A 19,296-nucleotide genomic window follows, 5' to 3' on the forward strand; every position below is an offset into this window, starting at 1 on the left:
GGAAAGAGATGCCATGTAGTCTGATTGCCACAGAAAACCTACAGGTTACTCTACAACACTGATTGATATTCAGGAAAACATATCCGACAACAAAAAAACCCAACAGCTGGCAAGATGAAATAAATAAAATTTTACAAAAAAAAAAAAAAACATAACTAATATACCAGAATTAACACTGACTTCAAAACTATACACATTTTGTAAAACATTTTTATTAAAATCAATTTTAAAAATTACCAAACAGTTTAGAACAACCGGTGTATACCTCGTGTAAGTTCATTTTTGTAAAAAAAAATAAATTTTTTCTCCTTAACTAGTAATTAAGGCTAGACCAATTAAATTTGATCAGGTTTTGATTAAAATTAGCTGCTCCAGTGAATGTCTTTTTCTGTATCTCAACTTTTAAGGCTGTAATTATAAAACCACATCATAAGCTACATCTTTTAAATGGCAATTAATTCTACAATTCCACTTTAACTACAAAATTAAACTAGTTTTCCAAGATTTATAATCCCAGATCTTGTTTCCAACATTTAAAAAAATTTAGTTTTCCTTGCACTTTGCAATATACATAACTGCGCTAATATTTAATATGGTTTAAAGTAGATGACAAGGCTTTGGCATAACTTTTGTCAACAAGCACAACTCATAACTATCCAAAATGTTGGAACTTATAAAAACAAGCCCTCTGGTTCAAGAAAACAAATCTCACTCCAAGCATCAGTGAGAGTTCCTGGAAGCTGATGAATGTAATACTGTGATGTTATAATCAACCATAGCCATCATAAACATCATCATTCATTAAACAAATTCTTGAAGGAATAAGTTTTGTTTAATTTTGTGAAAATTACACCACTGACACACAGATTTCTTTCAGCTTACATCCAGATATGGTCGTGGATGTTTGAAGTCTTGTGTGGTATTGTTTTTGTGCATCATTTTTGTTTGAAAGGTCAATGAATTACAGAGCTAGGCAAATCTGTAACAATGGAAGGTCAATGATTAATGAAGCTAGGCAGGTATGCAGGCCAACATGCATACATCACTGCATCAAACTAGGCATTTGTCCCTTCATGGTAGAAGTACTAGTAATTATCCTGGCAGATCACTTCAATGGCATTAAACAACTTAGCCAGAAAAAAAATTCTAAATACAACAGGCAAGAAGACTCCATGGCGCAACATTATTCAAATCCTTGCCGTTCCTGTAATTTATCATGAGCACAACTGAGGTAACAATCTTCATCAGCTATTGATGAATAGGATCAGTAGTCTATATCTCCACTCAGCATCAATCATACATATTTTCATACAACTGCTGCCCTATTCTAATGTATTCTTCCTTCTCTAGCGGGGTCATGGCTGCGACCATCTCAGAGGTGACGTTGTTGTAGGGGACCCGATCTAAACCAATGGTAACCAAGGGGCCAGCATCTTCATCTTCATCACTGTCCATCTCCTCAATTTCTGGAGAAACAAAAAATAGGGGATAGGGACAATATGAACAGAAGATAAGGAAATAATGAGTAGCAGATGAGGATAAAATCAACAGCACAAGGACAAAATAAATATTTTTAAACATTAGATGAGGACTAAATAAACAGAAGAGACTGAACAAAAGGATCAAGGAACAAAATTTGATAACATTTTATCAAATTATAATAAATACGACCAGGTTAATTTTTAGATTACAACAGCCTTTGCAATGTAAATAAATTAATATCATTACTTATATATAAAAGAAATAAAGAGCATTTAGAGGAGGCCTACAGTTTATGTACTATATTATAGTTGATACAAAAGTATAGGAAAGTAGCAATTGTTGTTACATGATTTTAAAAGTGGAGTTGACAAAAAGGTGAAGACTTAAAAGGAGTCAATACAAAAAGGAAAGAACCCAAAGTATTAGTCAAGAAGAAAACTGCACAACAAGACATACCATCACCATTCTTGACATCTTCCATGTCTGACTCCCCGCTAGACTCAGGTGCGGGGAACCGTGACGGCCCGGCCTTTGGTTCGTGGACCAGTAGAGTTTGTAATATGTCATCAGCCCCCACATTTTTGCCGCGTTTGTCAGTTTCAACGTGTTTGGTCTAGGGAAAGATTAAACAAGGAAACAGGTTAATATAAATATACACATAATTAATTATAACAATGCTTAATGTAGACACAAGTACACAACATAGTCCTAGAAAAGACTGAGTTGTTTTAGCCAGACAGGATCCGAACCCACCACTCAACACAGCACCCAAATCACCTCAACTGTCGTGATCAGAAACATAAACACTTCATACACTTGGATATAAATAGTTGTAGTGTTTACACTTCTGACCTGAAGCATGGCAGACGAGACAATTCGGTGAATGCATCTTTTTAATGGCTATAGTCTATAAAACTCCGATTATAAAACATATACATCTGCTGGAACTTTGGATGCAGTTCTAAAGAACTCTCTTAACAAGTGTATAATCATCTCTTAAACGTAGTTAATTAAAAACTCTACTGATAAACCAGGCATCTCACCTCTAAAACACTTGTATCAATGGCTGAAGTTCCATCTATAGTACTCTTGGTCATCCAAACCGGCTGATCTTTCTTTTCCACTTTCCCAGCATTTTCGTCATCCATGGTAATGGTGACGCGGTTCTCCGTGTAGCCAAAGTCAACATTACGGGTAGCGTCACCGCTCCATACGGTCCTGTCTCCGTCCTGTTGCCTGTGTGACACAGGTGCGTTGCCCCTACTGAAAGAATACGACAGGATTGTAAGCTCGTACAATAACAAAATAATTTTTACGTCAATTTTCAAAAATTTATTTTATGTGTTTACTGTGATGAATTTGAAGTGAAAATGTAGATCTTTGTTCTTTTACAAGTGTTATTCAATATTAATATTCACAACTTAGTAGGACTTTTAAATATATAAATTAAGACCTTGGTTCCACATAATTTCCACAGTCTCTGGTAATAACTTCCCAGAGGCTGTAGAAATTATGTGGAACCAAGTTCTTATTTATTTATGACACAAAAAAAAATGACTTGTGACTTACTTCATGACTTTCTTGAGATCTGTTGGTTCTGGTTCCAGTACCTCTGGCGCCAACCTGACATCCTCACAACGCTTGAGCAGCTCGTAGATGGGCTTGATCTGTTCATTGAACCGTGCTAGTAATGTTCTGGCGTCTTGTTTGGGCACAGAGCTCTCATCCTCCTCAACCTAGTGAAAAATTAATCATTAAACAAAGCCCTAGTGAAACATTAATCATTAAACTAAAACTTGTTCATCTACCTTGTTAGTGTAATCAAAATTATGACCAGCTCTCTTTAGTTTACAAGCCATCAGTTGGGTGGATTCTGGGACTTATACAACCAAACCCATTAAACCAAACTCAAGACTTTGTGGTTATTAATCACGCGCTCTACTGCCAAAATATTTCTTTTAATAGAAGTCTCTCAGTAGAATAGTTGGTCAGATCACACCCAGACATGTTCAAATACATTACACAGACCTACTGTAACTTGTCAAACACAGACCTACTGTAACTTGACAAACACAAACATAACTTGACAAACATAGACTTACCGTAACTTGACAGAAAGTGCAGACAAGTTCACCAGTGGAGGGATCCAGCAACTCCCCAACCTCGTAGTCTGTGTACGTTTTCTGACAGTTTGGACATTTGAACGAGGACCTGCTTGTGTTGTCTCTTTCATCTGTCTCAATCTTTCTCCGCATGTGGTCCAGCTTGTACTTGACCACATTCACAAACACACTGTGAGAATTACAACAAGATAGATATCACAGCCGCCCAGCACTTCTATCCACTTTAATATCTAATCCACTCTAGCTATCACTCATTTTACTTCCACCACCTACATACACCACTCAATTTTCCACAATCAGCATTCACCAGACCATCTTCCCCTATCTACATCCATCATACCATCTTCCCCTATCTACATCCATCATACCATCTTCCCCTATCTACATCCATCATTTAACAAATCCCCATCTTCATCCACCACAACATCTTCCACCATCTACATCCACCATTTAACCAATCATCATCTACATCCACCATTTAACCAATCATCATCTACATCCACCATTTAACCAATCATCATCTTCCACCATCTACATCCATCATACCATCTTCCACCATCTACATCCACCATTTAACCAATCATCATCTACATCCACCATTTAACCAATCACCATCTACATCCACCATTTAATCAATCACCATCTACATCCACCACACCATCTCCCACAAGAACCATTTCCATATCCCATACCACCACACAAACTAAATATTTCCACTGTTAATTACAATCACCATATCAGATATTCTTATGTGCAACATAAATATAAAACAAGCATTTTAAACTAAGCTTCCAAAAATTCCAGTCATCAACTGTTCATTGTTTTATAACTCATTCACTATATGACTTACCTGTAATTAATGAAATAAAATGTATGTCTAGTTGTGTGCCCTTCTTCGTCTGTTTCAACTCGCATTCTACTTTTCAAAAACTTGTCAGTTTTTAACATGTTTAGCACTGACCTGGATATAATCAAGAATCATATATATTGATAAATTATTTTAAATATGCACGAAGCGAAGAGAAATTTAAATATTAAAGAAAATACTAAATGGTACAGTGTTGTGTCTTCTGTCGCTTGCACTTGCACAATTTGACTTCATTATAAAAATACATCATTTAAAAAACATACAAGAAAAAAAAAACTATTGAAAAGTTCAGATTTTTAAAAACTCTTCTTATTTTAAAAAGAAGACTCATTAAAATCTTAAAAATCAAATACAAGTAGCATTTATCGGAAACTTAAATATAGTGCTAATATTGATTATAACATAAAAAAGTGTTAATATATAAATATATATATATATATACACATGTGTGTGTTTCTACATTAACTTTTATGTACGATTCAACAGATATTTTTAAAGAATTCTAAAATGTAAATATATCCCCACCAGAAAGAGACTACCTATCCTTCATTATTGTTTTCCAAGTATATAACCCACCTGAGGTGTTTGCGTTCAAATTTCAGCAACTCGGCTAAGTCGTCCTCTTTCACACATGGATGCCTGACCAACATATCAATGACAACAGCATGTTCCATGGAGTAGAACCCCCTGACAATCAGACGAACCAAGCGTTTCAGGTCTTCAGGCACACTAGTCAAAGGGGCATCTGTATCCATTCTGTAATGTTAAAACTGTAGAGGTAGGAAAAAAATTATTTAATTAGGCCTATACATACATTTAGGCTTATATAAAACATTAGAGAGAGAGAGAGAAAGAGAAACAGACAGACAGACAGATGAAGTTGGTTACTACTATTTACAAATAATCTTACTCAATGTTATTTATTGAATGTAATAGTATCTAATATATAATAATATTTGTTCCTTGTAGACCTAATGTTTTTAAATGTAACTGCACGCAGCTCCATATGAGATAGTTATTCTTTAACATTATTTTAACTTTAACTGCGCTATTTAACTGCGATTCAACAGGTGTGTCTCACATTTTCTTTTCGAAATTACCATCTCGTGATTTTGCAATTTACCAAGACTCATCCATTCAGAAGTGAGTAAATCTAGCATTTATAAAGGACAGTTTGGAGACTTAAGAGTAGTGAGACTTAGACCATAGATTAGATCGATTTTTTTTAGATGTGAATAATAAAACCATGTATTAATAATAATATCGAAGTGACTACTCGGAAATTTTTTTTCGCCCCAGCGTCTCCATCTGGTCAGCAGAAGATACAAAATTCAAGAGTTCTGTGCATGCGCAGTGACCTTAAAAGCTGTGCATGCGCTAGGGTTAGGAAAAGCTGTGCATGCGCTAGGGTTAAGATTCTGCGGTGTGTTTGTAAACACACGCATGCACAGTACCATCGAAAACAACGACACGAAGGAAGGCGGTAGTATGCATATCTTTTTCCGGCTAAAATCGGCCTAATTATTCATATAGGCCCTATTTTTATTTGGTAGGCCTAATCAATCGGCCTTAATCTAAATCTAATAAATAGGCCTATCTAATTTTAATCTATCAAGTATCATGATTTTAGTTTAGAGTTCAGTTAGAGTTAAGGTACGTCGTCGTAGTAAAATCGAGCGAGGCTGATAATAAGTAATGTGACTCATTATTATCATATTATGCCTATAATATATCTAGAATCAGTAATCTATCGTTTTAAGTTAGTAAAATCTGCCAAGACTAGTAATGTAAAAAAAAGGTGACTCATTAAATTTTAGTAATTATTTCAAATTTGTAGGAGAATTTATGTTTTGAAAGTACAAAATGTTTAAAAGTTTAGGCCTAAACAATCTTATTAAAACTTTTCAATAATAAAGACTAGCGATGTTTACATCAGATGCAGCCAAGCTCATTTACTTTAGCAGCCATCTTGTTTAAGTTTTTTTTTGGTAAAATTATAGTTAGAGATTCAGATGGCCGCTGTTTATATTAATATATTGGCCTACTATATAGCAAATCTTTTACTTTTTTTTTATATAGCAAATCTTGCTCGCAAACACTGCTGTTTAAAAGTTAATTTCTGGCGTATATTGATATATTTAGCCATTGATTTTTTAAATTTTGGTTTATTATTCAGTTATCTAGGCCTATAGCCTAATATAACAACATTTGACACAACAAATATATCACTTTTTTATCACAACATACATTACATACTAGATTCTCTAAATAGTAGTAAGTAGCCTATACTAAGCTTCTATGAAAGCCTTAGCCTTAAAAATTTCAGGCAACTTGTTCGGGTGTAAGACAAAAGGCCTGCCTTGTCTTGTCAGCCTTTTAGCAGTCAGCCTTTTGTCGTGTCGGTCTTTTTGGATGTTGGCCTTTTAGCTTTCGGCCTTTTGTCTTGTCGGCGTTTTGTCCATGTCGGCCTTTTGTCCGTGTCGGCGTTTTGACTTTTGTCCGTATCCAAACTTGAACTTAAACAACTTTTTCGCACATTACTATTCTAGTACTGGTAAAACTCCATTTCAGCGTATTTTATTCACCGTTGCTTGTTTACCTCCAGTTGAGCGTATTTTATTATAACAACCGAAACACACCAAAACATTAGGAAAACACGATTTTTTGTATTGTATTTTTGTTTTAGCAAATGAATAAAAATGAATATTTAAAAAAACACGACTTGTTTATTTGTATTGTGTTTTTTTAAAAAAAGGCATTTGTCTCATGGTGAAACTGATACACTGTTTATCATTATGTTTTATATTTTTTTATTTATGCAATAAATGTACAAACTGTGTTTTTTAATTTGACAGTTTTGCTAAAACTGAAAAAAAAAATTTACTATAGAGTTGTATGTTATTTAAATTCATAGTAAATCTACCATCCTTCCCTTTTTTGTATGAGTAAATTTCTGACTATTAAAAAAAAATTGATGTGGGGTCGTCCATAAATGACGTCACACTCGTAAGGGAGAGGGGGGTCAGCAATTTTGTGACGATGTGTGATGAGGTGGAGGGGGTGGGGTTTCAGATGGTGTGACGTCCCTTTTTTGCATTACAAAAAAGGAATGTTAGAAAAACAAGTTTTAGCCGTTTTTTCGCGTTTTAGAAAACGGTTTTAATAAATTGTAATCTGAATTGATCAAAATACTCTATGTTGACAGAGTTCTGACAAGATTTTGGAAAAATTATCGATGTTTTAAGAAAAATTCAACAGAAATTTTGAGGGGGGGGGGGGGGGGTTTGTAGGCTGAGGTGTGATGTCATTTTAGGGGGGGGTCTGACTTTTTGTGACGACGTGTAACGGAGGGGAGGGGGGAGGTAAAAATCGTAAAAAAGCGTGTCGTCACAAAAAGCAAGACCCCCCCAAAATGACGTAGCACCATCTGAACCCCCCCCCCCCTCATCACACACCGTCACAAAATTACCCCCCCCCCCCTCCCCCTGCGAGTGTGACGTCATTTATGGACGACCTCTAACATTATTTTTTTTTAAAATGACAACGTGAGTTGTCACACTTTCTCTAACACTCCAAGCCATCCCTCACCAAATTCCACCCCCCCCCCCCTCGGCCCACTTTCGGCAGCATCATTGTGCCTTTTAATACTTTTATTCAGTTTAGTTGAAATTGGAACACTTAATTGTACAAAGTGTGCATCTCTATTTTTGTAACCAACAAACAAAGCACTTCAGTCAGTCTCTTTGTTGTTTTTTATTCATTTGTTAAAACAAAAATACAATACAAATAAATAAGTCGTGTTTTTTAAACATTCATTTTATTCATTTGTGAAAACAGAAATACAATACAAAAAATAAATCGTGTTTTCCTAATGTTTTGGTGTGTTTCGGTTGTTATAATAAAATACGCTCAACTGGAGGTAAACAAGCAACGGAGAATAAAATACGCTGAAAAGGAGTTTTACCCTAGTACTACTGTTACTTAGTCGTAACTTAGTACTAGCCTCGGCCGATTTTACGCACCTAAAACGATAGATTATTCTAGAATCTGTAGGCCTACTTACAATTATTATACAGATCTATTTTATTGGCCTATAAATCTAATAACTATAGATTTCTATAGATCTAGATCTATACACATAAATGATCGAGATCTAAATCTAGAATAGAATTAGAATCAAGATCTAGTATTAGTATTAGGATAGGTCCAGGCGTACACAACAAAACTAGATCTACTCTAGACTTAGCAGTCAAGATGAATTTCCGGTGTTCCAATTGTCATTTCGCATTTCAATTACAAGTTTTTATTTTTATTTTAACGATCTCAGAATAAAGGAATTCAAGGAAACTCGTTATGATTCATTGCGATATCATTTAATAGTGAAAATGTAGGGATGGCGCCCGTCCGATATTAAAATGCCAGATGGAGTTAATTATTCTGTTCACATAAGTCTAAGGGGAACAATTCAGTTAATATTTTCGCTAAATCATCAAAGCTTGGTTAATTCCTCTTAGTATTCACAAGTTTTTAATAGACAGGCTCGCGGCTGCTGATATGATCTTATTATTAGCCCTATTTAGATCTACATCGTGAGTTTCTTTCATGCATCTCTTTAGGGGTTGATGCTCCCCCCCACCACCTCTGGAGCACGTCATGGGAACCCCGGACGAAATAGAAAAATATATAATTTATATAAAATATATACTTTAACCAGTGTAGTGTCGTAGCCCCCCCCCCTTCCCGGAAAAAATATAATATGTCTTAAAGAAACGCCGTATCCATCCCTGTGGTTATACAACCCAAATAGGGCTTTGGACTGCTTCACCAGCATTTCCCATTCGGACTTGTCCGCTAACTTCTTTCCCATGTCTGTACATCAATCTGACGTAAGTCTGCAGGATTTCGTTCGTTATTGGGTGGGTGTGGTGTGGTATTAACCCCCCCCCCCCACCCCCCAAGGGTTACCTGAAAGAAACCCTGCACCGTCTTCATCAACATTCATTCATGCAGGCATCTCTTATATAATTTATATAGAAAATATATATTTTTAACAGTGTCCGCCCCCCCGAAGAAAGTCTACCGCCCCCCCCCCCCCCCCGGAGAAAAAAGTCTGGAAGAAACACTACATTCATGTGGACCCATAATGGAGCATAAGGACGCAACGACACCTATACTTTTCATCGTAGCCTAATCGTTTTTTTTTTTTTTTTGCGATTCTTTTTAGTTCAATAGTCTATATTCCTGCTGTTTTTGCTAACGTAGTTTATATTATTGATTTATATAGTGATTTTGTCTATTTTGTTTTTCTCTTGAACACTGACACAATTGATTTAATTGTCACGTTAAAAAAATGCGAATTGTTAAATTTACGTTGTGTAGGGTCAGTTTACTGTATGTTAGGCCTACACACAGATAGATAGACCTAGATTTCTAGATCTAGAATTTAGATCTAGAGTCTAGATATCACTCGTTAACCCTGCAGGAACACCCTAAGATACCGATATTTTGTGTCTTTTATTAATTAGCTAGACAGATCCATAGAGACCAGATCTAGATCTAAAATAATAAAAAAAAAATCTAGCCTAAACTTTTCAGACTTTTTTAAACGTCACTCGGAGTCATTGCGTACACACACACAACAGGACACACGTAAGTTATTGTTAAAGTTTATTAGATCTAGACTAGCCTAGATTTAGATCTAGAAATCTAGATCTAATCTCTAGATTTAATAAAGTTAAAAGTAGGACCTAATTACTTTATTTTATTACAGTAGAGTCAATAGAATAGGCCTAGTAAACAAATAGTTGAAATAGGCCTAATAAAATATTTCGGTAATCTATCGTTTTGGGTACGTAAAATCGCCCGCGGCTATTAATGTACGAAAAAGTTACCTCATTGTCAAGGCTTTAGTAGAAGTATATTGTGATATATTTGTGTCAAATATTATAGATAAATGAATAATAAACCTAAATCAATGGCTAAATATATCAATATATGCCAGAAATTAACTTTAAACAGCAGTGTTTGCGAGCAAGATTTGCTATATAAACAGCAGCCATTTGTAAAATAGAGTGACTTCCGCCTGTCTCGCGCTATATCCGCTATAAAAAAAAAATTAAACAAGATGGCTGCTATAGTAAATGAGCATGGTTGCATCTGTTGGAAACATCGCTAGTCTTCATTTATTACTGAAAAGTTTTAATTCAATTGTTTAAAAACAGGTACATAAATGAAAGAAGGAAACATTTTTGTATTTTTCAAAACATAAATACTCCTCAAAATGTGAAATAATTATTAAAATTTAAGGATTCACCTGTTTTTCACATTTCTAGTCGCGGGCGATTTTACGTACCCAAAACGATAGATTACCAATATTTCTAAAATTCTACATTAAAGATCTAGAAGATCCATTCTATTTTTTCGTAATTTTTCAAGAATTAGACCACAATCTCAATCAGTATACAGTAGCGTAGCTAGGGGAGGCTTTACACACTGATTTAACTGTTTTCTATACTGAGTTTGTGGCGCCGAAATAGAAAATGTTACGGGAAAGCAACTGGTAAGAAGCACGACAAACCTTTCCAACTTAGGGGAGGGGGACAGGAATAACTGTAATAGAAATGGAAGCAAGGGGTCAAAATTGATAGTCGACTCCAGGCGCAGGAATGGGTCGCAACGCCTCTGTATAGATCAAGATCTAGATTCTATATAAAATTATGTCAAGTCTGATTGTTAAAAGTATGCCTAATTACTAAACTAATTATTATTAGGCCCTAATTACTTAATTATCAAAATAGTTACATTAGGCTTAGGGGGCAGTGTTATGAAACGAGTCATCAGTATGGTTGGTATAATTTGACATAGTTGATGACTGCAGTGAGGGTTGAGGTGTTAAGGCAACAGTTTTAGCCCTGATTGAGTAACACTAACACACATAGGATTTAAGACTTTTAATACACATGAGTAATGGAAGTAAACTCGTTCATTAATAGCGGCCGGCCCTAGGGACCAGCCCTACCACACTTTCCAAAAACACAACACCACTACATGCTTCTAGTTCTAAGGCTAACGTTCAACTACCCTAATTTATTCTTCTGGCCCAAGCTTCACCCTAGTGTTCCTTCACCCCTGCCTAACCCCGGCAGTCCAGCGAGGGAGAGGGGCAGGCGCCCTAACCTGCACATAGCTACGGGGATGCATTGTGTCCCATTTCAGGTGTGGGACGGGGAGGGGTGGTACCATGCTGTCCCAGTTCAGGTGTGGGACGGGATGGGGGTGGGGTAGATACCAACTAGCAGTGGGACAAGGGGGGGTTGGTGGACTCAGTTATAACAGGCAGGGCATTAGGCATAGCTATTAACAAGGCTAACAAACACAAGATGAACAAAAAAAGTGAAAAGTGTTAGAATGTAAAAGTAAAATATTACACAATTATTAATAAACCATGCAAGATTGAACTCATATTATTGGCATTATTGACATTATGGCTATTATATTAATGTACAATATCGGCTTCTAGCCTAATCATGTCATAGCATCAATTACTAGGCCTAAAGAATCTATAAATCTAGATCAATGGCAATATCATATTAACAACAGCAATCTTCTTTACAGAATTAAAGGGTTATGTGGTTATACATATGTCAGATAATGGCATAACAATTGAATCTTCAGGGGTGTTATGTTACTGGTAGTTAATTAAATACACATATTACTTGCTAATTTCAATGCTAACCCTATTCTAAGTCCTGCCATACACCTAATCCTAATTTCTAACTATAACATTTAACATAAAATATCAATAGTACTAACACACATCTATTTTCAGAATAAACTATTGTTGGCCATTGTTAAATCAATAATCCTGATTGAATTATAATCAATAAAATGTATTAAATAGACCTACTAGATCTTATATAGGGATAGACCATTGTCGTTTAAATACCTATTCTGGTGTCAGTTAGTGGAACAATCTTCCTAATAGAATAAAACTCTGGCACTGAAAATCTATTTAAAACAAAGTTTAAAAAAAAAACACCCAACTATTTCATGACCTCTTACAGAGTTATCACAGCAGTTCTATTGCATCTATTTTATTCTCATTCTATTCAAATATGTATTATAATAACTATGTGAATATTATTTCTTTATTCCACATTTTAAAATTTAAATGCTATTTTAATTTCAGTGCTATTTAATTGTTATTTTATTTAATTGTCTTTGATATTTTTTTTAATAACAGCCAGTTTTAAAAAAAAGGCCTCTGTGCCTACTATTGTTACAGTTATTTAACCCAAAGTTTTATTATTATAATTAGAGTCTATTTGACATAGATCTTACTATATTATTCCAATGTTTTGATCATTCATGAATATCTCCTAGTTGGCTATGTAGGATTGGGAATTTCTTAATCTAAGAATTATATTTATCGCTGCTGTGTCAGCAAGTACGTGTTATTTGTATTGTATTATATATACAGTAGATTGTACAATATGGTGAAAAAAGTAGATTCCTCTTTAGAACTAGTGACCCATTGGGCAGATGAAGTGGAGTTCATATGTTTGCTTGACCAGGCATATGAAGTGATAGATTGTATAACAACTAATCCACATGTCTTGGGATCAAATCATGAGCGTAGATCTGTAAGATGTCTCTGAGTCAACCCAGCTCTAATGGGTACTTGACTCACATTAGGGAAAGTAAAGCCTGCTGGACTTAGTGCTGACCACACTAACTGGAAGATTTGTTTTTTAAACATTAAAATCAGGTACCACAATAAAGACCTAGGCCTATCTGATATGGAGCATCTCATATAATAATTTAAAAAATAGATTACGTTAATAACTTCTCACATTATTATTCCCTAGGTCAAGATGACTACTTTCCAGGAGCTGCCTTCAGAGTTAGTGGATGAGATCTGGCAAGTGATGAACGAAATTGCAAATGGTAAATGACATACTAACACTAACAGAATTATTTTGTTGTATTTTTTGGAATGTTTGATCTATACTGCTCAAGTGATTAAAATTATAGGTAGTTCTAGCTATCTCATTTTAATAAATCCATAAATCCATAAATATATATATATATATATATATATATATATATATATATATATATATATATATATATATATATATATATATATATATATATATATATATATATATATATATATATATCCATAAATATATATATATATATATATCCATAAATATATATATATATATATCCATAAATATATATATATATATATATATATATATCCATAAATATATATATATCCATAAATATATATATATATATTTACATGTATATAAACTTCAGTGAAGCTAATTTTTAAAATTTTTTAAAGATTCTTTTACAGTACAGAAAAGTGAATTTTCTTTTGAATGTGATGGAGATGAAGAAGAAAATGACTCCCCAGAGAGTGATAAGAAGCAGGAATTTAAAAAGGCTGCAAACAAATTGGCAAAGATTGGAGACCAGTTGACTCAGGAACAGGATAAGAAAAAAGGTTGATTTTTGTTCTTTTCACAACATTTACCTCCCTTCTTCCAATTGTCACATAAAGACATGCCCTTCCCAATTGACTTCACACCTAAATTTACCCCCGTCTTTCAAAATTACAGTGAGTTTTTTTTTTTAAAGCATTTATTTGTAATATATTTAATGATTAATTTCTATTGCAATTTACTGTCTTATAAAAATGTGAAATGGCGACTGAATTTCAGTTTCTTACAATAGTTTTTAAAAAAACAAAGTGTGTTGTTACCCTTTCTGATAAAACTGTGTACACTGTCACCCTGAGGAGTATAATGTTGTTTATAGATGACCCCTAAAGAATGGGACCTACTTTCATCTTAAAGGAGAATAGGACATATTTGACTTATATAATACAATACAGTAGTAAACAAATTTCACTGGGGAAGCTTTTTTAAAAATTAGTTTTTTAAACCAAGGCCTCAGTTAAGTAATCACAAAAAACATTGTACTATGTAAAATTTTGTACTAAACAGAGGAGGATAACCTTGTTCAAGAAATAGTTGCTTACTTGCTAGACAAATCAAGAGAAATAGATGAGAAATTAGGTAAGTCACTGTTAGCTTGTCACATGTTTTTCACAAAAAGATGTTAACTTTACTTATTGTTTTTTTTTTTCATTCTATTTTTTTATACATTTTATTATGTATAACCTACATTTTGTATTTATTTTATGTTTTTAGGGCCTCAGTTGAGTTCCTCCCTATCATTTCAAAGCTTATTCTCAGTAAGTTTATATTATTGTTTTACAAGCTTTTTTAAAAAGAATCTTTAATGTAATACATTTATAGGCACATAGTTAGCAGCTCAAGACTCCATTAACTTACAGGTTATAATTGATTGAAATAGTGTAGAACCAATATATTGACACTATCATAATGGGTGTGGCGAAATATGCCCTTGTGGCAAGGCCCCGGAGAATATGAAGCACGTTCTTCAGGAATGTTCTCTATATAGCCAGGCGGAGTCAGACACTGGCCCCTGCTCACCCCACTCAGGGAAAAATTATTTGGGACACCTGCTGATCTGGAGACCACAGTCCGGTTCATTCACGAAGTTGGACTTGTTGTCTAAATCCTCCACCATATTCTCAATTAAGAACGAAGAAGAAGAAGAAGATAATATGGAAATGAACATGCGTATATTATATCAAGCTGATGTGAAAATATTGTTTCACACTAGTGCACATCAAGCTTATGTGAATATATTGTCTCACACTAGTGCACATCAAGCTTATGTGAATATATTGTCTCACACTAGTGCACAGCACCGCCACATAAAGTGCATATAAACACAACAGACCAGATACAAAAACATCAGGAGAAACATAGGCTGGTTATACAAAACTATGGGTGGGGCATGTTTTAAGAATAAATCTAAATAACATCACAGAAATGGAGCCCCACTGAATGCCTCAGAAAAAAAAAAATCAGGGAAGGCCAAGACATGAAGGCGCTCAGCAGAAAAGCAACTGACAAAGGCAGGACTATCTTTTGGGCCTGTCAAGTTAGTTGCCAGAGACCCGGACAAAAGAGCTTACTATGGTGGCCCCAGGGTTGTCTTTGGCACAAAAAGGAAAACATGATGATCAGCAATCCTTACCTTCACATTAAATAGAATTATTAGCAACCCCTGCATTCACATTAAATGGATTCATTAGCAACCCCTGCATTCACATTAAATGGATTCATTAGCAACCCCTGCATTCACATTAAATGGATTCATTAGCAACCCCTGCATTCACATTAAATGGATTCATTAGCGACCCCTGCATTCACATTAAATGGATTCATTAGCAACCCCTGCATTCACATTAAATGGATTCATTAGCGACCCCTGCATTCACATTAAATGGATTCATTAGCAACCCCTGCATTCACATTAAATGGATTCATTAGCGACCCCTGCATTCACATTAAATGGATTCATTAGCAACCTCTACCTTCACATTAAATGGAATCATCAGCACCCCCTGCCTTCACATTAAATATAATCATCAGCACTCCCTGCCTTCATCTCACATCATTGAAGTTGTGGGCTGTGAATACATTTAACTTTTCTTTAGTGACTAGTGGTTCCAGTGGCTGTTTAAGTGATGATTACAAAACTTGAAAAACAAAATGTTCATCACGCTGGATAATCAAAAAATTTTTTATCTCCCCTTGGTGTTTGTAATTTTTCAGTGCTGAAACTAAAAAAAAAATCACATCTTTTTCTGGTCAGCCCTTGGCTTGAGCAGATAAATCATTATGTTTGCTCTATGTGGTACACATAAATAGTTGTAGGTACTGCTGTCTTTACATGTACATATAAATAGTGTTTTCTGGGAGTCTTTTAGGCACATTAGTTACTTTAGAAAGAAAACAAAATCCAACCACTCAAAGCTTGCTATCACATATTTGTGCATGTAACTAAACAGAAGTTATACTTACATTTATGTTTGGTGCAGTTATATAAACACTGAAACTTGTTTGAAGTATTTGAAGGCAAACTATGTTTTAAAAATTATTTTTTTCTCCCCACACAGAACCCATTCTGGAGCGTCATTTATGGCAGCTACCGTTCAAAAATGGAAGGGTTCATTGGCTCAAACAGTGAGGTAACAGAAATTGCTCTGGTCTCTCATGTTACCAAAGGAATAGTTAGATCGACTGGGATGTCATCTTCCCTAGTGGCTTCCCTTTCTACCCAATTCATCATTGAGAAATGTGGAGGCTATCTGAAAAAATCTGGCAGTCTGGTAAGTTTATATTTGGCTTGATTGAAAATTAATTACTTCACTAGTAAGGAGACTGTTCACCACATATTTATTTATGTTTTTTTTAGACTTTCAAATATTTAGTATTGAGACTTTTTTATATATTTATGCATCATAAGCATAAATAGCATTTTAATGGTGATGTCTGTTTGTGATAGGTTATTGAAAATAAGTATCCTGATTTATATTTATGTTTTTTTAACATAAAATTTACCATGATTTAATTGAATTTTAGTTCAAGGCATTATATTTTAAATCTCTTTAAATATACTGGCATCAGCAGAACATTTCCTTTAACATACATAAATTACTGTCAATTTTTAACATTAAATAAAATATAAGTGCACCATCATGAGCAGATGTTTAATTTTACTATAAGTAAAACTTTCAGTGTGCAAAACAACAATACTTAAGATGTTGTACTTTAGAAAATATCTAGTAACATATATTTAAGTTCTCAGTTAAATTATTTTATATACTTGGTCAAAGCTGCTTCCCTTATTATTTTCTAATGTATATAGAGTATTATATTTTAGAAAAAATATAACATATTTAAGTATTTTGTATTCTTGGTCAAGTTACTTCCCTTTTCATCTGAAATTTGTTTTCTTCCTCCAGGTTAAAATTGCCTCATCTGCCGCAGAATGAAGCTGCTGCCACGCAGCTAGGGTCTCAGAGGTCACATTTTAAATGCTCATTGTTAGCCTTCTTCCATATAACAGCATTACCCTTCTACACAGGTGAAATAATTCTATGCAATGTAATATCAAGAGCTTTCAACTGTTTTGATCTCTGTAAGATTTATGATATACATTGGCCCTTGCTACTTTTATAATATCTTTCAGTAGCATGAATTATAAAATAATTTTCTTTATTGTTCCATAGTGCCTTTTTTCTTGTGATACTTTAAGTCAGTTTGTTTATATTGAATGGGGAAGTATGTACTTTGTGTAATTTTTCTCTCGTAAAAATTAAGAATCACATATTTATTTAATTTTGATGAATCACTGTTGTGTATTACAGTATTAAATTTTTGTGTTTTTGTTACATTCGGCCCAGTTATTTAATATGTACACTGTACTACTGACAATACTTGCCAAAGAAAAGAAGTATTTATTTTCAAATATCTGTTATATTAATCTTGACACGAAATTTTTTTTTTTTATTTGAACAGCACCAAAAAATAATGTTACATTTTTTTTCACATGAGCATACCTCTCCACATCACGAAAATGTAATATTTTTCAACTTATTTTATCGTTAGTATTAACTAAAATTATCAGAAATTTTATTTTTATTAAATTTAATTGTTACAATTGAAACGTCTCTGATGTGTAAGTCGCAAGATGACAGAGAACTTAAACATTCCACTTGTATATTTGTACATCATCCTTTCGCAACATAGGGCACTATTAAATTAAATTCCAAAATGTCCATTTTATAAACAGATTTATAATTAGCCTGCCTGCAAGGTGATTTAATTACAATTAACTATTTGTTTGAAATTCGTACTATATTGCTTTTTTTCTTTTCATTCAAAAACCCATCCTTGTCATTCTGAAGACCAGAGTTATCCAATTGATTATCTATGAGAATGTTACTTAAATTGTTTTAGAATATTTGAGAAAAAGGTGTTTTATCAATTTAAAACACAGTAGTACTTTTATCCGTTTTTTAAAATATTTTAAAGCATTCAGCATTTTAAACACGTAATATAATTATTTAAAGGTATTTATTGTTTATAAATTCATGATAAAAATGTACGTTGTCTTTAAAAGAAATACTCATTACAATTTTATACATCTTAAGCAAAAACTAAAAACTTTTTTAGCATGTTCAACTTTGTTTTAAAGCAATCTACGATACCCCCAATTACTCTGTACTAAAAATTAAAACAAATTGTTTATACAGACAGGTAACAAATTAACCTCTGTGCCTGATGTTTTTACATTTAATTACTGTAAATAATTTAAATAGAAGTTACTTTCTTGTTCAAATTGAAAAGCTAATTTAATAGATTAATGTGCAGTTACTAAAATTAATTTATAAACTGTTTTTTGTTGAGTGGAACATTGTGCATGGAGATGCACTTGTGTTGTTTTTTTTCCTTCCATTGTTCACTTGCTCATATCTTTATTAAATTGTTTTAAGTTGGAAACTTTGTTGTCTTTTGGAAATTCATGTTGATACTGTGATTAAAGTTTAAAGTAATGTGCCACTGTACAGTGTAACCTCCATCAGATAAGCACTTAAGTAATTGCTTCTCTGAGGTAAGTTTTGAAATGTGATGTCCATCCTTAGCACAACAGATGTTAAGGGTTTAGGTAATGGACAGTTTTTGAATGATCTGGTTTTTTTAAAATACTTTGTAGAACACCTGAAGGGGATTGAGTCAGTAGCCCATCCCTTAGTCCACCTAACTCTTATTGGGTACCTGACTAACATTAGGGAAAGATAACGGCAGCTTGGCATAGTGCTGATCACACAATTCCTATAATGCATAGAGATCACAGAAAGGTGAA

General features: G+C 33.9%; 2 protein-coding genes across 2 annotated transcripts; one reads left to right on the forward strand and one right to left on the reverse strand.

The window, feature by feature from the left end:
• Positions 1-693: 693 nt before the first annotated feature.
• LOC131945223 (general transcription factor IIE subunit 1-like) lies at positions 694-8,662 on the reverse strand. The gene is made up of 8 exons (XM_059306260.1): positions 8,537-8,662; positions 5,050-5,243; positions 4,456-4,566; positions 3,585-3,774; positions 3,052-3,218; positions 2,526-2,745; positions 1,939-2,095; positions 694-1,466 (listed from the first exon to the last, which is right to left on the reverse strand). Exons 2-8 carry the CDS (start codon positions 5,226-5,228, stop codon positions 1,291-1,293), a joined length of 1,200 nt encoding a protein of 399 aa, XP_059162243.1. The 5' UTR covers positions 5,229-5,243; positions 8,537-8,662; the 3' UTR covers positions 694-1,290.
• A 1,201-nt stretch (positions 8,663-9,863) lies between these two features.
• LOC131945220 (uncharacterized) lies at positions 9,864-18,932 on the forward strand. The gene is made up of 7 exons (XM_059306257.1): positions 9,864-10,122; positions 13,341-13,419; positions 13,829-13,990; positions 14,493-14,564; positions 14,700-14,743; positions 16,544-16,756; positions 17,393-18,932. Exons 2-7 carry the CDS (start codon positions 13,347-13,349, stop codon positions 17,420-17,422), a joined length of 594 nt encoding a protein of 197 aa, XP_059162240.1. The 5' UTR covers positions 9,864-10,122; positions 13,341-13,346; the 3' UTR covers positions 17,423-18,932.
• Positions 18,933-19,296: the final 364 nt, after the last annotated feature.

Source organism: Physella acuta, unplaced genomic scaffold (genome assembly GCF_028476545.2).
Source record: "Physella acuta isolate Inbredline_101_S28 unplaced genomic scaffold, ASM2847654v3 ptg000532l, whole genome shotgun sequence".
NCBI classification, from domain to species: Eukaryota; Metazoa; Mollusca; class Gastropoda; family Physidae; genus Physella; species Physella acuta.